This window comes from Phalaenopsis equestris, unplaced genomic scaffold (genome assembly GCF_001263595.1).
Source record: "Phalaenopsis equestris unplaced genomic scaffold, ASM126359v1 Scaffold001196, whole genome shotgun sequence".
Classification (NCBI taxonomy): Eukaryota; Viridiplantae; Streptophyta; class Magnoliopsida; order Asparagales; family Orchidaceae; genus Phalaenopsis; species Phalaenopsis equestris.
Genome location: NW_018165635.1, coordinates 125,682 through 147,009, shown reverse-complemented (window position 1 = coordinate 147,009; position 21,328 = coordinate 125,682). Strand labels below are relative to the sequence as shown.

Sequence of the window (21,328 nt, the reverse complement as noted above, 5' to 3'; positions counted from 1 at the left end):
TTTTTTTTATGAGATTCATCTTAACACGAGCCTTGTTCTAAATCTCCGGATCCACCAAAGATTCAGAACAATATATTTATTATACATTATAATAATTTTAGCACATATATTTTCTTCTCAATATATAAATTGAGAGTTATAAGAAGCTCGAAAAGCTTTATTTGTAGGCGTTTGGCGAAGGACCAATGGTCGCAGTCCTATATGGAACGACCATAAGAAGGAATAATGACCATTTATTTTTGCCTCTTTATGTGGATTACATATCTTGAAACGATCTTCGTAGATTCGAGGAGACTATTACTTGACCCATTTATAATTAAAACGTGCACAAATCGAAGCTTCTTCTTCCTTTCTTCTAATTTAATTTGCATGAGCCACTTTTTTCCTTAAAACCTTTATTAGGCACTACTAATAAAAGGTTAGGGTGAGGTTTTTATTTATTTTATTATTTTATTATTATTTTTGAAAGGTTAGGGTGAGGTGTTTCTCAATGTTGGTTTTAACTTAGGGGTGTAAACTAGTATAGTCGAGCTCGAGTCGGCCTTAACTTAAGGTTAAGCTGAAGCTTGATTAATTAATGGAGTTGGACATTGAGTTCAAATTTTACTCTTTGAGTTCGAGCTAGCTCAGAAGAGAACATTATTATTATAATAAATGAAGAATAAAATAAAAAATTAGGAGATAAATAATATGAAATCATTTGTTCTACAATATAATCTATCATTTTTGAAATATTTTTAATAATTTAAAGAGACAGTCTCGAAATTTATTATATTTTGAGTATAATGTATATTAATTATTTATCAAAGGAGCCGGCTCATTAGCTAATGAGTCGAGTCAAGGTGGCTTTGAGCTTGGCATGTTAGCTCATCAAACTCAATTCAAGAGCCACTTATCGAGTGGAGCTCGAGCCAGCTTACGAGTAGGCTTGGCTCACTTACACCACTAAAGTTGATTTTGTTGGCAATATTTTTATCGTTTTTTATGATGTAAGATTTGCATTTACATATTAAGACTATCAGTTTCATCAGTTATCCAATATATTTATAAGTTTAAGAGATTGTACATGAACAAAATAATAGTTTTGATATATAATTTTCATATATATTTATTTATTTTTTTAAATAAAAAAATTTGAAATCAAATCAAGCTTGAAAAGAGTCATCACACTCAAGAGTTATGGTTAATTTCCTTGATCTGAGTGAAATATTTCCTTGTTAAAACAACTTATTAAAAATGCAAATGAGTAGAAAGTTCTAAAAATTTTGATATAATAAAGAGAGTTTTATGCTTTAGCTTTGCCCAAGATCTTGTGCACAAAATCAAAAGAAAATAATACAAATGACAACAAATTTTATATGTAAAAATATGATAATGGGAAAACATTGTAGGGTTTGGCCCAAATAAAAATGATCAACTGTATTGAGTGAGATTACGAAGATTAGCTCCTTATTGTGAGAATACAATATTATGAAGTGCAGATCTTTTGTGGGTTTAGTAGCGAAAACTAGAGCAATAGTAGTGGGTGAAAATGTCGGTCGAGAGATAATCAAAAGAAGACAATCAGAAGATGATGATCTGTAGGTGATAGTTAAGAAACTACAGTAAAATGATGTTGCTAAAGAAAAAAAGTTGTGTGGCTGTAATAGAGTGATCGCAATCGAGTAATGATGATAGACAACAAATGTCAAATGATGGTAGTGATGGGATAACAATAGTTGGAAGAAGATGAATCGGTGGAAGTAGACGAGCGACAACAATCTGAGGTGATTATAGTAGTGATCATGAGGAAAAGCCCTTAAGTTCTCATCTAATTTTAGCATTAGTTTTTCTTTTTCATGAAAAATGATGGTTTATTTATAATTTATTATAGTATCATTTGATCATTTTAGTTACAATTCAATAAATTCTTGATTAGATGCCCAATATTCAATTATTTTATCATATATTATTTCCTTAAAATTTTAGTTGTGTTAATAACTTCAAAAAATAAGTGATATTAAACTTATTAAAATTTACTCAACAAGCTCTATTTGATTATAAAAATGCAATATTTAAAAATCATTTAATCCTTCAATTAAAATTTTTATATTTTCATCTTGTTGAGTTATTTAGTTTTGACTATATATTTGTTGAAATTAAAATTTAGAAGATCATCCTTTTAATTTTAAACATTTTTTTGATCTTTTAAGCAATCAAATATTAAAAATAAAAAATAAAAAAATATGAAAACATAACTAAACTTCTAAATTTCCTTAACAAGCAATCAAATACTTGCAAAATATTTAAAATTCTTGATTGCACTTTATATGCATCAATGTTTTGAAGGGTATTTACGTTTATACCACGCAAATCATATAAATTTACATATTTAACCCTAGAACATTCATATTTACTTGTAGATCGCCTAAATCTTTAATATTACATCAAGCATACCACGTTCATTGCTTTTTAAAAAGTGAAATATATTTTTTTCATGTATAGATTTGTGATGCCAAAATGTTGTAAGTGTAAATATCAAACTTAATGTGTTAGATATGTAAATACACAAAATTATGCCCTTTTATGTAAATTTCCCAATTTTTAAATATTTATAAAAAAAATGCTCACTATAAATTTTTAAAATATATAAAAACCTAATTAAAAACAATTTTAAAAATATCAATAAAATATTTTATATTTATTCCATATTGGACCAAATACCACCATACTTTGCACCAGAGATCCAACTCCGGCCAATTGAGGAGGAAGACTACTCAAGAATCTAAAAACACCAACTGGAGCACCAAAGGAAATTCCTGTAGCAGAAATCAGCTCGAAACAACGCGGTAGTAAAACTACTGTAGCATCAGTCTGAGATACTATAAAAGTTAAGAAAAACAAGAAAGAAAACAGAAGAGTAAATAGCTACCAAACCAAAACCAAGAAGCTAAATCAAAAACATAAAGACAACACCTCCATCAAAAATCACTAAAAAAAATCCAATAACATCTCCAAAAAGTAAAACCAATGCACCACCAAAAACATGACAACAACAAAAGAAGCACAAAAGCAGAATCAACAAGAAAAAAAAAAGAGCTCAGAACTTACCTAATGAAAAATAAATTAAAATATCTTCAAAATACTATAAATATTTTTGCACCAAAAACATTTACAAATATGGTTGAATTTTATTGTAATTGCTAGAAAACATCATTCAACCCAAACAATCCCGAGAAAAAAAAATCAAGAGATTTCTAAACAAAATAAAAAATCTAAAAAAAAAGAGCAGAAAAAAAAAACACTACTCTCTCTCAAAAATAAAAAGAAACCAAGTATCGCATTCTCTTTATCTCTCTCTTGAAAAATTATTGCATCAGGAGTCGGGACTTAGTTGTGCGCCTGGACTTCAATGATATTTTGCCATGTGTAAAAAGGTGTACCCACTGAAAAAAAGTAATAAAGATGTATTTTTGCGCGTGACCCGAGCTGAACACTAGCTAAGTGCTTCAAAGACTAAAACCCATGCGCCTTTTCAATATCCATTTCGTTCTATTGCCAGATGAAAAGTAGTCTGGATTTAGGGTCACACATAACACTTTTCATCTGTGATATTGGTAGCTGGGGTTTTGAAATCTCTGAAGTTGTCGCAATCCCTCTCTCTAGCCATGTAAGTTATTGAAATGTTTAGGTTTTTCCGAAACAACTCTTGCGTCCGGATCTAGGGTTTATGGTGCAAACTCACTCGTGTATTTTTTTTTAGTATTTAAGCAAGATAACATAAAAGAATGAAAGAAACCAAGGAAAATAGAAAGCGAAAGAGTAGACAGAGATCATCCTGGTAAATCAGAACTGTGCTTCTACTTGCATTCAAAAGTTTATTATTTACGATTTTGACTATATTAATCATATCACGAGCGAAACAGTAGAATACTACCATTTAACTAGAATAATACTACCATACCACCACACTAATAACACCACAATACAACAACATTTTTTATCACAAAAACACCATAATGTCACTCTATTAACACCACTACACAACCACATCAATAACCTCATATTACAACCAATAATAACACCACAATACAATAACATTTGTATCATTATAATACCATAATATACATTAATAACACCACTAAACAACCACAATATAAAACCCACATTGCAACTACTAATAGCACCACAATAAAACAAGATTTGTATCACAATAACATCATAATACTGTACTAATAACACAATCATACAACCACACTATTAACACTACAATTCGACCACACTAATAACACTAAAATACAACTACATTTGTATGATAATAACAACATACTATTACACTAATAACACTACAATACAACCATATTTGTATCACAATAACATAATAATATTGCACTATTAACACCACTATACAACCACACTATTAAGCCTACATTACAACTACACTAATAACACAACAAGACATCCATATTTGTATCACAATAACATCATAATATTAGACTAATAACACCACTATTCAACCACACTATGAACACCACAATATGACCAGACTAATAACACCATAATATGACCAGACTAATAACACCACTATATAACTGCATTTGTATAATAATAACACCATACTATTACATTAATAACACCATAATAGAACCGTATTTGTATCAAAAAAACAACATAATAATGCACTAATAACACCATACAACATACTATTAACCTCACATTACAACCACACCAATAACACCACAATACAACCACATTTAGTGTTATTTTAAAGTGAAATGGTTTTATTGGGGTAATGTTGTCGCATTCTGGAGAAAATTTTGGTAGTATTATACAACTAAATCTGTGTTATTAGGGCGGTAGTGTGGTGTTATTATGTGGGTAATTTGGCGGTATTAAGATTTTAATTTGGTGTTTTAATTGGGGAATTCTTGTGATATCTTGATTGTTTACTGATTTATAGTGTATGTTATTATGTTTGTTTATTAGAGTTTATATTATGTTATTTTGGTGTTGATTTGTTGTTATTATGGTGGCAATGTGTTGTAATTTTGATGTTGAATTGGCGTTTTCATGCTTTTTTCATGGTAATTTTATTGTGTATAAGTGTTGATTATGGTCTTATCTCACTTTTATTCTGATTGAGTTGGTATTACAGTGATAATTTAGTTCAACTTTGGTGGTTTTATGGTGCTGGTGTTATTGTAAATACAACTTGGTGGTCTTTTATTGTTTATTAGGTGTCATTTCATTTTAATTTGAATTAAAAGATCATTTTTGTGTTAACATGGTGCTATTCTGTTATTTTTTTATTATGGTGATATGTATGTTTTATCCTAAACATATTTTGGTATTATTTTAGACATATTTTGGTGTTATTCTGCTGTTGATTTAGTGTTAATATGGTGATATCTACGTTGCATGCTTGACATATTTTGGTGCTATTAGGTTGTTAATTTGTCTATTCATGTTTTGGAGTCATTATAAACATATTTTGATATTATTCAGTTGTTGATTCAATGTTATTATGATGATATCTATGTTGTATACTGGATATATTTTGGTATTATTAGGGTTCTAATTTGTATATTTTGGTTTTATTAGGTTGTTGATTTGGTGTTGTTATGATGATATCCATGTTGTATCCTAAACATATGTTTATGTTATTATAAACATATTTTTGAGTTAGTTTGTTGTTGATTCAGTGTTATTATGATGATATCTACGTCGTATCTGGATATATTTTGGTGTTATTATGAACATATTTTGGTATTATTTTGTTATTAATTTAGTGTTATTAATATATGTATCCTGGTGTTATTAAGGTGATAATTTGGTTGTACTGTGTTGATTTTGTGCTATTGAAGTGGTGTTATTATGATGTTATCTCAGTTTGTGTTATTTTCTTGTTGCCATTGTGATATTAGTTTGTAATTGGTGTTGATATTATTTTGTTGTTGCATTTATGTTTAGGCACTGAAATGGTTTTATTATGGGCTCATTGGGCTTTAACAAAATGTCTTTTTTTTTTCATTATCTTCTTTTATAGGTTTTTAAACCCAATGATGTTCAATTGTAGGTGCCAACCATCTGTGGTAAGATCTGTTCTTGATTTGGTTAAACATACCCTATTTGGGAATGTTGTGAGCACCCTGAAAGATTTAAATGTACTTTAATTTTTTTATCTGCATCCATATCTGCAAGATAATGTCCTAACTCTACACATCTTGAATTGTTGATGTTGAACAAAGGGTATTCAGGATGGGCGGGATGAAATTAAGTTTAGACACCGACCAAGTTGCCTTACCGATAGACATGCCCAACTGTGGAAAACCAGTCCACTGGGATAAAGCTCTCTCATGTGGTGGACTTCTGGGGAATTTGGTAAATTTGGTGGACTTTGGGTGGATTTGGGTAAATTGGATGACTATAATTGGCCTTGATGGATTTTTGAGTGAAATTGGGGTTCTTGAGTTAGTTTTGGTAATTTTGGGTGTTTGGGGTAAATTTAGGATTGTGAAGGTGTAGAAAGGGTAGTGTGAAGTGAATGGAAGTGATGTAGGGTGTGAATGACCATGCCTTCCAAGGTCATCCTAAAGCTTCATGATCCTATGGGAACACATTTTTTTGAGTCTCTACATGTTGGTCTCTACCAACTCATCCAAATTTCTAGGGTCTTAGACTACCCATGTGGGACTTCTCCAAAGAGCTAAGAAGTTATTTGAGCTTCTAAGTGGGGTGGTCCCCTCACTAGTCCTCTAGGACAATCAATAGGAAAGCCCTATGACTATATCCTACATTTTAGAAAGAAAACTAGACCTTACAAAAAATGAGGTCAACAACCACCAAAATAGTAAAACAATACCACCACAAAATCACCTTAATAGCACCACTAAATCAACACAATATCTTCACAATCCCACCATAAAACTACCAATTAAACAAAATACAACCTTAATCTCACCTCAATACAACAATAATATTAGTCCAATAACATCACAAACCATCACAATACCACCAGAATAATAAGATAATAAAACCAAAATAAAATCACAATACTACATCAAAATCACCATAATAAAAAAATTAACAATAACAATAAAAACCACCAAAATAACTCTACAATAACACCACAATATTATCACAAAAAATACAAGAAAAGTAACATCATACCATTAATTCGAAATACAAAGAAAATCAAACAAATATAAATTAATGTCAACATTTCAAACACAACTAAACTCACCTCCATTTCAAATTTCTCGTCATTATTTTTCATATTTCATTCTTAATATTTTTCACTTGGCATGATGTTCACAAATAACATAGGATTATCGTGTTAATCTTAACCAGAGAACTACAAGAAAATCTTTTGGCCACAAGCAAAACCCTAGCCCTTTGATAGGAAATGAAAAAAATGTATGGATTTTAAACAGCAGCCAATTCACCGCTCAAAGCCGTGAATTCACTTCTTGATCCGGTCAGCAAGTTCAATTCTCCCAATTCACCGCTCAAAGCCGTGAAGCACCTTCGCAACCCGCCCTCCAGGATCCTTAAATTTCTGAATTCTGCTCAAAACCTGCTACCAAACAACCAGGGAGAAGGGAGAAGGGAGAAATGGAGATGGGAGGGATTAAGCACAGGATGCTACATGTTAATGGGATTAACATGCACATCGCCGAAAAAGGGGATGGTCCTGTGGTACTCTTCCTCCATGGATTCCCAGAGCTCTGGTACACTTGGCGGCATCAGATTGTGTTCCTTGCAGCCCATGGCTACCACGCCGTCGCCCCCGATCTCCGCGGCTACGGTGACACGGACGCCCCTTCTGATGTCACCGCCTATACCATCTTCCACCTCGTCGGCGACCTAATCGCCCTCATCAACTCTCTTGGCCAGGATAAGGTCAGAAAAAATTTCCCGTTCTTATGGGAGCTGCTATTGCTTTGGGGTTTGGTTGTACTGAGATTATAGCATATTTTGTAGGTTTTTGTAGTTGGTCACGATTGGGGGGCGGTCGTGGCGTGGAACCTCTGCGTTCTCAGGCCGGACAGAGTGAAAGCACTTGTTAATCTCAGCGTTGCGTTCTCCCCTCGGAATCCGGCTCGAAGACCGTTAGATTCCTTGAGGGCGCTGTACGGTGATGATTACTATATGTGCAGATTCCAGGTACTTCCTTTTCAAATTCTTAGTCTGTATTAATGATCTATGAATCTGTGAATATTTGATGTTTTTTGTAGTTGAAATATTAAAGTTGTTTGGTGATTTTGTTGTTGTTTAGCGTTATCCAAGTGCGCTGATCATTTGTTGGGTGCTTTTGCTGGTATTGTTGATTTTTTCTTATAGTGAATGGATGAGTAGTTAGATTTATTTCACATTCCTTGTTTGTGTCTACAAATTATTTGCTTTTGGTTCTGAGTTTTAGTAAGTTATCTTAGGGAGTATCGTCTATTGGACATGTGTTGCAAAGGATGCTTTGCTCTTTTGTGTCCTATGTTCATATTGAGGTCAATATACTGCTCTAGGTGGCGTTGGTCTGCAAGAACTAATGATTTGTGTGATGTCCTTCCCCTACTTGTTCTGTAACTTTCCGTATAGGACTCTTTGAACAGTTTGTGCTGGATCTGTTGATGCAATTTTGGTCATTAGATTACTTTGGTGCTCTTTCTTATGTTTTTTAGTTCATTTAAATTTTGTTTTAACTGGGTATATTTCATTTATGAGCTGTAATAGTAGAAACTACATTTTTGTTAGAATATTAGAAAATTAGTTGCAATTGAATTAAAATTTTGTTAATTTTGCACATTCAATTTAGGAGGATTTATTGTTAGCACATTTCTTTTTTGTACTATGCATGTTTTCTATGCTATGATACATATCCTTCAAAATTTCTTTCTATTTTGGCTACAATAGGTTTTCAAAATTTGTATGTGGTGATAGCTTTGTCTGAGTCTTCTGAAAAATGATCGATTTGTTATCTTATGCTTTCATCTATATACCACCTGTATTGTTGGATGCTACCATTAGTTTATAATTATATCTTATTTTCCTTTTACTTCTTAAGCTGCCTAACTAGGGCAATGTATATTTCACAGGAACCAGGAGACATAGAAGCTGAATTTGCTCGCTTGGGTGCAACATTTGTTTTAAGAAAGTTCTTGACATATCATGATCCGGCACCTATTCTTATACCAAAGGACAGGGGATTTGGAGGATCCCCTAATCAAGAAATTATTTTACCTTCTTGGTTATCTGAAGATGATATTAACTATTTTGCAAGTAAATTTAACAAGTCAGGGTTCACTGGAGGAGTTAACTATTATCGGAACCTGAATCGGTATGTTTTTTGAACTGGCTATTCTATTTGTGTTATATAACCTTTGATGTTAAATATTGATACCTAAGTTCTATAATCTCATTTTAACCATACCCTAGCATAAAGTATATTCTATTTTCACCTTTGCAAAGCATGCTTAGCTGAACCCACTTGTAGAGGTTATTACAACTAAAGCTTGTATACAGTAGTTATGAATAAAATAAAATTTTTTTTATGCAATTTTTTTTATTCTAATGTAAATTTGAAGCTAATGATGCCAATATCTTAGATCTTGTATGACTCAAGTAGCTTTGCCTAGAGGAGTTGAAATTTACTAATGAAAGAAGGAAGAAAAATTTGTTGGAAGCGAGAGCTTTAGTATTCTTTTTGTCGATCATTGATGCTTAGATTAAAATTATGATGCATGATGTAGTGGAGAATTTAAGCTAGAAAAAATAATTGCTTCCATTTAATTTCTTTGTTGGAATATTTTTTGTTGTTTTCAATCCATCCCAAGCATGCCACTGCTTAGCCCAACCCTTAGGTGTATTGTTAGGGTTGATGTTGCAACCGACTAGTGCCTTCCCAATCCAACCTTCAAATGTATAATGCATCTGTAACTGAGTGGGGTTGGATGGGGAGGGATGGGTAGCTTCAAATGTATAATGCAACTCTCACTCAGCCCGACCCACCCCACCCCAAATCCAACCTTCAAATTTAAATGTGGTAGCTTCTCCATTTGAATGGGGTGGGATGGGGCGGGGTGGGTCGCGCTGAGTGAGAGTTGCCACTGCAACTGTAATGATTCCTATGCTACCACATTTATGAGAACTATAAGCTTTTTGTTATGGTTACATTAATGATTAATAGTATGGAGTTGATAATTATTGGTTTAGAGAACTTGAGAGAGAACAATGGTGATGTTTGGAACCACAAAGTTTGTCATCAATTGAGCTTGAACATATATCATCAGGATGGATGAAGGTTGAAGGTCCATTTGGCAACGAGAAACTCCTTATTTTGTAGATGCCTAGTAAGATCAGTTGCGAAGGGATGATAATGAAGAAGTTAATCTCATTTGTCTTCAAGATGTTGTTCTCATGAACAATTTTGATGCACTATAGCACAACGAATAGCTCAAGGTTGAGTGTATGCCTAGGAGATGTTATCTTGAAATTTGTGTAATGTAGAAATTCTCAATCCCTTGGGGAGTTTCATGGAAATGAAAATATCTGTGATATTTGGTTCAAGATTATTAACGAGCTTTCGTGTGAGAATGACATAGTCAAATGATTTCTATTTAGTTTATTTGAAGTTTTTCAAGAAATTTGGAAGCGAAGGACAAAAATGACCAAGTTTCATTTGAAATCTCAGGAAAAAATGAAAAAAAAAGAGACCATTCAAGATAATTGATGGTATTTATTTCAATCAAAATACTAGTAATCGATGCGATCTTCATTTTTACCATTTGGTTGAGGATGTTATAGGCTAGGAATACCTAGGGGTAAATAAATGAGAAGGAATTTGGCAATCTTGAATCATGGGTGTGAGAGAAAGGAGAAGACACTGCATATTGGTTGAGGGTTGCTGGTGCAAGTGTAGACAAAATTATATGAGAAAGTAGCATATGTACTATGAGTCAAGCGAGCGATGGCCATATGACCAGCGTAGGAGTGGGAAGTGCGAGGCCCAAGGAGTAGCACATAAGTGGGAGCTTGTGAGACCAAAGAGCAAGTGTTGCAAAAAAGAAAGCATGCGAGGCTAACCGAGTTGTGTGGGAATGGAAGTTGTAGTGTGTGAACTGGAGCAATGTGTGCGAGTGAGGGTTGTAGGATTTAGGAGGATCTTGTAAAGGAAGAGATGGAGCAACGGGTGATGGTGACTAGGCCTGTTAAACTTAGACCTAATAGCATGTTGGAGAAAAAAACATCTATTTTTTCTTGACACGCGCGCGCACACACACACACACAAATATAGATATATAGACAGATCTATACGTATAATATATACACACATTTATAAATATATGTATGTATATATACATACATCTATATATATGTCACGAACTAACACGAGGTTTGTTGGAATTAACCAAAGAGTGAACAGACTGTCAGTGGTGGAAATTAAAATTTTACATATTCATCTTCTATAACTAACATTTAACAAATAAAAGAGTCATCAAAGAAAATAAATTAAAGCAGTTCAGTTAAATTTACCTCATTAGAAGCTGTCTTTGTCTTTTGTAAACATTTTTTTTTCTTGTGCTCATTTAATTAAGTAATTAAATTTAAAATGTTAGTTTTAAATAATAGTTGGTTAACCGTAACCAGTGATTACTCATATTCCTAAACTATAATAATACAATAATAAATAAGACAATATGCTTGACAGTTAAATTTTATGTAAATTAATCTAAGGGCATGTGAAGAGTTTTACTATCTAATTTCATTTTTCAATGTAAGTCTTAATGCTCTCTGTCTTACAATATCATTTACATATCAGTATCTTTTTAATCTGTATTATCTAAAATTGTCATTTAAGACATTTCAATAACAATATTATTTTTATTTACGTGCATAGATATTTTACCGTTCTCTCGCTAGATGAGTGATTTTATCATAATCAAGTCTGCACATACATGCATGGTATGAAAATTAGTATCCAATAATGAATATTTTATTCTCATTTGCATGACAACCAATATATTTATATTACATTCAATATTTATGATAATTTAAACAATATTGAGTACAAATATCATTCCTAAAATAATAAAATCATGAGTTTGTAGTGATTTCAATGTAACTAGTGATTGTAACAATAATTATATTTGGTCTAGAAGATACAAAAAAAAATATTACTATAGCATAAGAACATGAGTGCCCACTTCAATCACCGATGATTCTCTTATCGAACGTTCTCTTTACTTATCTTCACTTAAAACTTAATGTTAAATGCATAAAGAATTTTTATTAATTTATTATATGTTAATCTTATTATTAGAAGGCAATTTGCCTTTATTTTAATATTTTTGTATCGTATAATAATAATAGTTTTATTATTATCATGTTATTTATTATCTTTATTTCATAATATAAATATAACTATTTCCTTTAAACAATTTAAATATAGTAAAATTTTGACAATAAAAAACTGGTTCTAATTTAATTTTCTATTTAGTTTATGTCATTTATATCTTTTCAATTAGGCTCTAAGATTTATATAAATATATATACATTTATGTTATGCTACAATTTATTATTATTATTTTTATTTTTATTATTATTATTAATTGTCATTAATTTTATGATATGTAACATTAGTTCATCGATTAAATAAACAAATAGAACTTAAATAAAGCAAACCCTAACATTTTTTTGCTGCCTTCATCCTTTCCTCATCCTAAAGTGAAACTTTTATAGGCTGAATACTAATTTAATTAAACTTACTATTAATAATTAATTATTTATTAAATTCATAAATTAATATTAAAAACCTTTACCTTCCACGATTCCATCTCCCCTATCTTGCACGCGAACCCCTCCTTCTATGGAGTTCTTTTTCGGTCAGGAGACCTGACGGTCCGCATGGTAACTACGGACAACAGTATTAAGAAAGCTACGGGCAATTGGATCATTGCAATCTGTTTCTGCCCTAGAGATTTACAAATTTAAAGTATACAATAGAGATAGTCAGATAAATAACTCTAACCACAGGTTATTCTTAGGTTATTGTTAGGTTATTGAGTTTTTCTTCAATCAACCCGAAAATAAATAACCCTAAACACAGAATAATGATGAAATAACCTAACGACAATCGAAGATTCACACAGAATCTCACTTTTTTAGAGATCTGATGGGTTTATGTGCAGGTTATTCCTAGGTTATTGTTGGGTTATTCTCGGGTTATTTAGTTTTTCTTCAGTCAACCCAAAAATAAATAACCCTAAACACAGAATAATGATGAAATAACCTAACGAAAATCGAAGATTCACACAGAATCTCACCTTTTTTAGAGATCTGGTGGATTTATGTGCAGGTTATTCCTAGGTTATTGTTGGGTTATTCTCGGGTTATTTAGTTTTTCTTCAGTCAACCCGAAAATAAATAACTCTAAACACAAAATAATGATGAAATAACCTAACGACAATCGAAGATTCAGACAAAATCTCACTTTTTTTAGAGATCTGGTGAGTTTATGCGCAAGTTATTCCTAAATTATTGTTGGGTTACTCAGAAAAACGGAAAACAGTTGAAGTAAACAAGAAATCTTAACTCCGTTTCAAAGACGTTGACATTCATTTCATCATCCATGTGCTCAAACTCTTCATTAAAAAAGAAATCTAACTCCATCATAAATGCAACGACCAAACCCTAGCTGAGACAAAAAAACCCTTTTTGAAAACTTCTTTTCTACTGAATAATGCATAATAGAAGTTTCTGAGGGAATATACAGCAAAAATAGGCGGGAATAAGCCAAAAAGGCGGGATAATACGTAACATTTAGGAAGTCGGGTTGGGCCGGGCTAAAGGCGAAATTTTTTCTTTATCATGACGTGTAAATATGGGTCCCGCAAGACCAGATGGCGTCTTTTGCTTGGACAGCGGACGTAGCGCACCGTACGGGGACCTGAGGGAAAAATTCGGCCCTTCTATGCCCTGCTCGACAGTGGTATTGTTCGCAAATCCTTCTTCCTTCCTCTGCACGCAGAATTCAGTTCCTATTGTAGGCACGCAAACTCCTTTGCATGAAAGATTTGGATCATACCGTAGGCACAAGAGCTCATCTTCCTCTACACGTAAGATCTGACTCCTACCGTATACATGAGAGATCCTCTTCCTCTGCTAGGGCTCGATTCTTCCCCTTTCATTCGCACCAGAGCTGCTCAACAATCACGTGTGCAGGTGCTCCTTCAGTCTCCCCTTACCACTCGCTCAATTTTTGATTTTTGCTTTGGTCATTCAGTTCCTTCTTCCGACTTTCATCTTTATTTAAATTGTCTGCTGATTCCTTTGCTTCGATTTTGATTCCAGAAAATGAAACATATACATACAAACACACACACATACATATATACATACAGACATACATAGATATATGTAATTATATATATACTTTATTTTGAGGACATAATACCCAATGTAAATAAATATTTCCAGTTTAGAAATTTTCTATTATAACTTCATTAAGCCCGTTTTGAAAAGTTTCAACTTTGACGAATTGAGCATTTGATATTTATCAAGTAAATTGACGCATAATTCCTTTTTTCTCCTATAAGATAATAATTAATTATCACAAGTAGGTTTGTCGCATCAATGCACAATATACCTTTGATATCACCCGTTAACATTGGATAAGATTCAAAGTCCAAATGGCATTATAGATTTACTGAATAGGTGTTGAATGTGAATTCACAAGGAGATAAAAAGAATGAAAATCCATGATTTTAGTAGCAGATTCATGAAACATGGTCTAATCGGATACATTGAATATTAGATTAATACCATTTTTATAAAAATTTTCAATTTATAAGCAGTTTTTCTGAGGCACTAATATCATTTTTTTTAAGTCCCTTCCTTCGTTCATTTTTTTACTGCAGGAAACCTTTCAGGATTCACGCATGCCATTGCTTTATGATCATGTTTAAATTATAGATGCTATATCCACATTAATATTAGAGTTATTATTTTCATAATTATTAGTTTTTTTTTTTTAAATATAACAACAAGCCTTTATCCCATTAAGTGGGGTCAACCACACGAATCCTTTTTCTCCATCGCTTGCAATAGAGTGTTACATTTTCATTTAATTCTAATAGATTAGATTATTTTTTATACAATATGCCTAAGTCTTTTTAGGTCTACCTCTGCCTTTCTTAATATAAGTCGAATCTAAAACATCTACTCTCGCAACTAGATCATCAGATGGTCAACACTTAATGTGATCAAACCATCTAAGACGACTCTCTCTAATCTTGTCCGCCATTGGACCTGCACCAACCCTATCATAGATACATTCATTTGGCATTTTGTCTCTAAGTGTCAAGTCACTCATCCACCTGCATTCTTATCTCAGCGACACTTAACTTACTTTTATGCTTCTCTTTTAAAAGCCAACATTTTGCATCATAGAGCATTGCAGGTCTCACCACCATCTTATAAAATTTTCCTTTCAGTCTGAGCTATACATTTCTATCGCACAATAGACCCGATGCATTCCTCCACTTCAACCAACCAACTTGGATTCTACTAATAACATCCCATCTATATCAGTATCACTTTGAACACTAGACCCAATGATACCAGACGAAACCCAAACCACAATAAGAAGGTAAATGTAATTATTGAATTCAAATAGGTTTACAATGATGACTCCTCAACATAAATAATACAAACATACAAACGGAAAGGACAACGATGACACTACAAAATATACGAAAAGAAAGCAACAAAAAATACATAAATGACTCTCTAGGAAGAGAGCGACAGATCCAGGATGGTAGGAGGCGTGACGGTGGATTGGACAACCACTGAAAGATGAGTGTTGTGGACTGGACTGCGTTTGGAAGGCGCTTGGGGTGGAATGGACAATAGTTGGAAGGCACTAAAGACATTGGATGACAACGGGGAGGAATCTGGTGGCTGGGGCAGTGGCTTGAAAAGGTCTGGTGGCTGTTGGTAGGTGGCAAGAAAATGAGCTGCGGTGGCCTAAGACAGTAGCAGGCAGGTGGTCGTGGGCTGGACGAAAGCAAGAACCGGTGTCCGAGGGCTGGACGACAGTAAGAACCGGTGTTCGAGGGCTGGACGACAGCTTAAACAGGTGCCTACGGTTGGGCAGCAGAAGGAACAAACCCTAAAGGGGTTGACAGAAGCAAGAGGTGGTCTGAAAGGGCCTTGGCTGAAGCAGGAACAAGCCTGGAGACTTGGGCAGCAATTGGGAAATGGTCGACAGCTGCTGCGAGGAGGGGCTGGTGTGATGTGCCGTCAGCGGGAGGCAGCAGAGCAGGTCGGCAGTGAAAGAAAGGCGCTGAAAGTATTGGTAGCAAGGAGGATGGTTTGTGGCTACTGGAAGAGACGGCCCCAGTAGCTACCAACACTTTAATAATAAATTAATTTAACTCACAATCTTCACCTAAGTGTCAGGGTTGTTACACAAGTGTACGTGTCACTTTTGTACTATAGGGCTCTACTTGAGTCCAGAATATCGATCTCACATGGAGGCAGAGACTTCGTAGTAATAGAATCTAATGGTGAATTCCAGCCTATTACTTTTAGTAACTAGTTTGGAAGATTGCTAAATATAGTTTTTCTAACTACTCCTAAGTATATTTCTAATCCTAAGTTAAACTTGTCTAGATCAATTAAACAGGTGAAATTCAAGATTGATAAAGATACTCTCTCTTGTGATTTCTAGGTAGATTGTATGTGTTAATTCTAAGAATTGTAATGTGATAGTGGCAACATGAGCATAAGACTCATTTACTCTCCTTCGAGTGCATAAATGAGTTTGATTCAAATTTAGGTAATTGTTTTCGTCAGTCTCCCGTGAAACTCCTAATTCAAACTATATCGATACACATCTCTCTAAGTTGCATTGCCTCATAACTCGCTTTTCATAGCCATTCACACAATGTGAATATTCTATGTTGTTTCGCCACCGCCTTTTCAAGTCCTAATGGGCCACAATGAATTTGAACAAGTTGTATGACCAGCACAACATATAAATTAAGTCTAGAGATATACTCATCACATGAAAATAAAGATCAATTCAAAGCATTCACAATCCTACAAATCTAACCTATCTATCACAAGAGAAAAATATAAGAAATCTACTTTCTACACATGATAAACAAAAAAAAAATTCATTCAATCTAAGAAAATTCATCAAATATGTGTTTACAACAATAATCAAATAAGATTACACACGATACTTAGCTTTTGCTTTCTGAAAAGAGAAGCAAATTCCACCGAAATATGTTTTTCACAGTGCTATATAAGATGTTGTCGTAAACCCCTTACAGTTTCTCTCAAATTTCCCTCTCAAATCTCTCTAGAACAAGAGTTCCTACTCTTACCTATTGTCCTTGGAGAATTCCAGGACGTGAAACTTCTTCCCTATTCTTAAGATTGTCAAAACTCCCCGTCTGAACCGTCAACACCCATAAAATAACTCTCAGAGTCGTGCAAAAAATAACAGTTTGAACTGCAACACTTAGGCGCCCAGTCTATGGAGCCTAGGCGTCGGGCTCTCTGCCTGCTCAAAAAGCTTGGGAGCCTTGACGTCAGAACTTAGCGTCAAGGTGTTCAACTGCAATACATTGGCGCCAGACCACAATCAACGCATTTGCTCTATTTGGTTCCGTTTCGCTCCATTTCAGCCCAAATTCGTTCCAATGCTCCTACCTGTTATACCTACATAATAAACATAAAAATACATTCCATTAAAGTGCAATTTCATTCAAAAACATGTGTAAAATAAAGAAGAAATTAAGTATATCCAAAGACATCAGGAAGTGGGGTTGGAGGGGCTGCAGAAGGATAAATGTCTCATCGGAGTTGAGCTACAACCGGAGTACCACCCAGATCCTTGGAGACGGTCACCATCTCAGCTGAGTTATAACCGGAGCACCTTCTTGTCGTCAGGTACAACCCCCAAAGGGGAAGAACACCTCAAAGACAACAATTGAAATCAGAAATCATGAAAATTGTCCTCCCCTTAGTAAGCAACATGTATAAATAATAGGGGGCTAGTAGATAGATTTGGCAAGTAAAATAATATGCAAGAAATAAATGAGGGGAGATGGGAAAGGAAGGGATTTAAAATTCGGATGGAAGTGGAAGGTGGTAGATAAGGTAGGCAATGAATAGGGATGAGACTCTTTATGGAAGGGAGTGAAAAGGAGAAAGGAATTTAAAAGGGAAAGAAAGGGGATGCAGTTATTATAGCAGCTACAGTAACACATTCTCAATGTTGTAGCAGCTACAGTACCGCTTCCACAATAAGCTCTTGTGTCAATCTACCGGGGTTGGGGGAGCTTCAACTTCATCCGTCGAAGCTTTTTTTCTTAGGGCAGAAAAATTTTGGTAGAGTGTCTTGGGTAGGGGCGGATGCTAGGGAATCTTAGGTAGGACTAAGGTTGGGCTAGCTCTGATATCAAATGATATCGGACTAAACGCAAACCACAAAAATGCAAAAGGAAAGAAAAACGATGATGCTGCGAAAAATACGAGAAGAAGGCAATGCAAAATACATAAATGACCCTCTCGAAGGAGAGTGACAGATCCGGGAGGGCAGGAGGCATGGCGGTGTATCAGACAGCCGCAAGAAGTTGAGTGTTGTGGACTGGACAGCGGTTGGAAGGCGCTTGGGGTGGACTGGACAGCAACTGGAAGGTGCTGGAGATGTTGGATGGCAGTGGGGAAGAACCTGGTGGCTGAAGTAGTGGCGAGAAAAGGAACAGAGGCTGCTGGAAGGGGGTAGGAAAGGAGTTATGGTGGTCTGGGACAGGCGTAGACAAGCGGTCGCATGCTGAACGGCTGCAGGAACCAATTTTCGTGGGCTTGACAACGGCTGGAACAAGTGCCGGCGGCTGGGGGGCAGCAGGAGCAGCTCGTAGAGGTTCTGGCGGCAGCAATTGCTGGTCTGGAAGGGCCTTGGCGGCAGCTGGGCAATGGACAAAGACTGCCACGAGGAGGACGCTGGTGTGATCTGCAGCGAGCGGGAGGCAGCAGGGCAAGTCGGCAGTGGAAAGGAAGGCGTCGGAAGTAGATGACAGCAAGGAGGATGGTTTATGGCTGCTGTAAGCGAGGCTCGAAACCGGAGGGGCTGCAGAAGAATAAATGTCTTGTCGGGGTCGAGCTATAGCCGGAGCACCATCCGGACCCTTGGAGACGGTCACAACTTCGGATGATTTACAGTCAGAGCACCTTCTTGTCGTCGGGAACAACCCCCAGAGGGGAAGAACCCTTCAAAGTAGCAACTAAAATCAGCAATCATGAAAACTATCCTCCCCTTAGAAAGCAACATGTATAAATAAAACGAGGTTAGTAGATAGATTAGGCAAGTAGAAGAGTAGACAAGAAATAAAGGAGAGGTGATTGGAAATGAAGGAATTTGAAATTAGGATAGAAGTGGAAGGTGGTAGATAAGGTAGGCAATGAATAGAGAGGAGAATCTTTGTGGAAGGAAGTGAAAAAAAGAGAAGAGGAAGCTAAAAAGGAAAGAAGGGACTCGGTTACTGTGGCATCTACAGGGTTAGGTTCACTGTGAGTTTTGAATAACTTTCTTCTCAATGAATACATAGATAATTCACCTATAAATAGACATTTACAAGAGATAAAACAAGGAAAGAAATCTTCCTACAATTAAGTAATTCCTATAATTATATAATAAACATACATACCTATAATTAAGAATTATTATTTTTATACTATGACTAAATATAGCAAGTACTAAATAACATTAAAGTAAATAATAATGAGCGTAATTCCACACTCCCCCTCAAGATGGGTTGTACAGATTGTACATGCCCGACTTGTTGGTTAGCTCATCAAAACTGGATTTAGGGAGAGACTTGGTGAGAATGTCTGCGGTTTGGTCTCTAGAAGGAGTATAGACCAATTCAATGATTCCATTGTCCACCTTCTCTGAAATGAAGTTCCGATCAATCTCAATGTGTTTCGTTCGGTCATGATGAATAGGATTCTTTGCGATACTTATTGCAGCTTGATTGTCACAGAACGTCTTGATTGAATTTTCTCCCATAATTCCAAGCTCTTTGAGAAATCTTTTGATCCACATTCCTTCACAGATTCCAAGTGCCAGTGCTCTGTATTCTGCTTCTGCGCTACTCCGAGATACCACCGATTGCTTCTTACTTCTCCATGTCACTAGATTGCCGCATACATACGTGCAATACCCAGAGGTTGATCGTCGGGTGGATATATCTCCTGCCCAGTCTGCATCAGTAAAAACTTCTACCTTTTGACTATCATTCCTTTTGAATAATAATCCTTTCCCAGGTGTCATCTTTAAGTATCTTAAGATACGGTTGACAGCTCCCATATGTTCCTCAGTAGGACAGTTCATGAATTGACTTACTATACTTACTGAAAAACTTATGTCTGGTCTGGTGTGAGATAAGTAAATAAGTCTTCCAACAAGCCTCTGATATCGTCCTTTGTCGACAGGTAAACTATCATTCTCCATTCCAATCTTTTTATACGGGTCTATTGGAGTGTCTATTGGTTTGCATCCAAGCATACCAGTTTCTTTCAATAGGTCCAATGTGTATTTCCTTTGAGTTACAGCTATTCCATTTTGGATCTTGCAAATTCAATTCCCAAGAAGAACTTCAAGTCTTCGAGGTCCTTGATTTCGAATTCATGGGCTAAAAACTTCTTCAGCTTTGTCAATTCTTCAGTATGATCACCAGTAAGAATGATGTCATCAACATACACAATAAGAACAGCAATCTTCTTCTCAGATCTTTTTGTGAACATTGTATGATCAGTCTGGCTTTGAGTATAACCGCACTTGATTACTGAATTGGTGAATTTTGCAAACCAAGCACGAGGAGATTGTTTGAGACCATACAGAGATTTCTGGAGCTTGCATACTTTGCCACTAGGGAAGGACTCTTCAAGACCAGGCGGTAAATCCATGTATACATCCTCTTCAAGATCTCCATTAAGGAATGCATTTTTGACATCAAGTTGCATAAGGGGCCAGTCTCGGTTTGCTGCAATGGAGAGTAGGATTCTAATGGAGTTCAGTTTGGCTACTGGGGCAAATGTCTCTTGGTAGTCAATTCCGTATGACTGGGTATATCCTTTTGCAACCAGTCGGGCTTTTAACCGATCTATGCTTCCGTCTGCCTTACATTTGATTGTAAATAACCACCTGCATCCTACTGGTCTCGTATCCTTGGGCAAATCAGACACAATCCACGTTCCACTCTTTTCTAGTGCAGCAACTTCTTCATTCACAGCTTTTCTCCATTCCGGGTGTGAGAGAGCTTCTTGAATAGAATTTGGA

At 35.1% G+C, this 21,328-nt stretch overlaps 1 protein-coding gene across 1 annotated transcript in view; it reads left to right on the top strand.

Annotated features, from left to right (window-relative positions):
* The first annotated feature begins 7,376 nt into the window (after window positions 1-7,376).
* The window catches only part of LOC110033488 (epoxide hydrolase A), a 25,629-nt gene continuing 11,677 nt past the window's right edge, over window positions 7,377-21,328 (top strand). Inside the window, exons 1-3 of the mRNA XM_020737484.1 lie at window positions 7,377-7,881; window positions 7,963-8,145; window positions 9,072-9,313. Coding sequence (XP_020593143.1) covers window positions 7,594-7,881; window positions 7,963-8,145; window positions 9,072-9,313 — 713 coding nt within the window. The 5' untranslated portion in view covers window positions 7,377-7,593. The remainder of the gene's footprint in view (window positions 7,882-7,962; window positions 8,146-9,071; window positions 9,314-21,328) is intronic.